This window comes from Pinus tabuliformis, chromosome 2_2, assembly GCF_031772625.1.
Source record: "Pinus tabuliformis cultivar Carrire ecotype Pingquan chromosome 2_2, CPIR1, whole genome shotgun sequence".
Classification (NCBI taxonomy): Eukaryota; Viridiplantae; Streptophyta; class Pinopsida; order Pinales; family Pinaceae; genus Pinus; species Pinus tabuliformis.
Genome location: NC_142300.1, coordinates 947,164,091 through 947,166,105, shown reverse-complemented (window position 1 = coordinate 947,166,105; position 2,015 = coordinate 947,164,091). Strand labels below are relative to the sequence as shown.

General features: G+C 44.2%; 1 protein-coding gene across 1 annotated transcript; it reads left to right on the top strand.

Moving 5' to 3' along the window:
* Positions 1 to 227: 227 nt before the first annotated feature.
* LOC149196316 (UDP-glycosyltransferase 86A2-like) lies at positions 228 to 2,015 on the top strand. The gene is made up of 2 exons (XM_089403730.1): positions 228 to 831; positions 980 to 2,015. Exons 1-2 carry the CDS (start codon positions 303 to 305, stop codon positions 1,912 to 1,914), a joined length of 1,464 nt encoding a protein of 487 aa, XP_089259856.1. The 5' UTR covers positions 228 to 302; the 3' UTR covers positions 1,915 to 2,015.

The window sequence follows — 2,015 nt, the reverse complement described above, 5'->3', positions numbered from 1 at the left end:
GATCACAGTATCTGAGAATATCAGAGATTGTGATATACACTGAATTCTCTCTTTTAAAAAAAACAGAGATTGTGACATGTCGTGTATGGTGTGGTCAATAAGTTAGCCTTGCGACAAAGATCACAGTATCAGTGATTCTAGTGAAGAGAAAGCGACCGCTAAACTAACTCCACCCAATCCTTATATTAAAATACATGCCGGCGCTAAACTAACTCCACCCAATCCTTATATTACAATACATGTGAGTGTGAGTTAATTAGTCCGTAGCCGAGGAACGTTGAAGCTCACAATCGAACAATCCAATGGCTCGCAATCCGGAATCCTTGCATGCCCTCCTGCTTCCCTACCCAGCGCAAGGTCACATAAATCCCATGATGCACTTGGCGAAGAAACTTGCTTCCAAAGGTGTTACAGTCACGTTCGTTAACACGCACCACAGGCACCAGCAGATCACTAAGGCTAACAATCACAGTGCTGAACAAGACGACCCTCTTGAGAAGGAAGCGCTTAATGTTGGTCTTGATATTCGCTCTGTTCAAATCTCTGATGGATTACCTCTGGATTTCGATCGGTCAGCCAGATTGATCGATTTTATGCGCTCTGTAGGTAATATGGCAGGAGAGTTGGAACGACTCCTTCAAAATCTCAACAAGACAGGGCCTGCAATTTCTTGTGTCATAGCTGATAGTACACTTCCCTGGTCATTTGAAGTCACAAAGAAATTAGGTATTCCCTGGATTTCGTTTTGGCCACAGCCTACCTTTCTTTATTCGATCCACTATCACGCACATCTGCTGGAGGATCTCCGTTGCAATCTTTATGAAGGAACCGGTAAGGTTTCTGGGTGCTTTAAATGGTTTTTTCATTTGAAATCCTGCTTACAGATGCTTGCAGATATATTTGCGCAGGTCTTCATTAGTAGGCATCTTGTTTAATTTTATTTTGGATTTTAATTATCATCAGTGCGATTTATCTGCAGCTGATGAGGGCAGCATTTCGATTGATTTTATTCCCGGCGTACCAAACTTAGAAGCAAGAGATCTTCCGTCCTTCATACGCCAGTCGGACCCCGAGTCACAGGCCATTCTTGATCTGATTCATAGGTCCTTTCAGGCATGTCGCGAAGCAGATTGGGTTCTTGGCAATTCTTTTGACGATCTCGAAAGAAAGGAAGTGAATTTTAACCCTCCGGTACTGCATGTTGGTCCGTTGCTTCCCTCCGGTTTTTTGAACGGTGAACATTCCAAGGACATGAGAGTTGGAACGAGCATTTGGACAGAATGTGACTGTTCCAAGTGGCTGGATGCAAAGCCTAATCGTTCGGTTCTATACGTTTCCTTTGGGAGTATGGTTCATGTGACTAAAGCTCAGCTGGAGGAAATAGCGATGGGTCTCAAGGACAGCGGACAGTTCTTTCTCTGGGCTCTTCGTCCGGACATAGTCTCTTCAACAGTCTCAGACTGCTTACCAGACGGTTTTCTGGATGAGATCAAAGGGCAGGGGCTCGTTGTTCCATGGTGCAATCAGCTGCAAGTGTTATCCCATCCCTCCGTTGCGGGATTCATTACTCACTGCGGATGGAACTCAATGCTTGAAAGCATAGCTGGTGGAGTTCCCATGATAGGTTTTCCATTTTGGGCGGATCAATTCACCAACAGCAAGCTCATGGCCGATGAATGGAAAATTGGATACAGATTGAGCGGAGGTGGTGAGGGGGGAGGGAAGGGACTGATACTGAGGAAAGATATATCTAGCACTATCAGAAAATTGTTCAGTGACGAAGGGATGGAGGTAAAGAAAAATGTCGAGGCTCTAAGAGACAGTGCGAGGACTGCAGTGCGAAGAGGAGGATCTTCGGATATAAACATTGAGAGCTTGGTAGAAGGTTTGAAGGGGAACCGTATCGGTAAATAACTGCATGATAGTGAACCATCTCACACATGTTTATTATTCGTATGACGCATGATGTTTTAGCCGAGTTTATAAATGTTTTAGCTGAATTTATAAATGTTTTA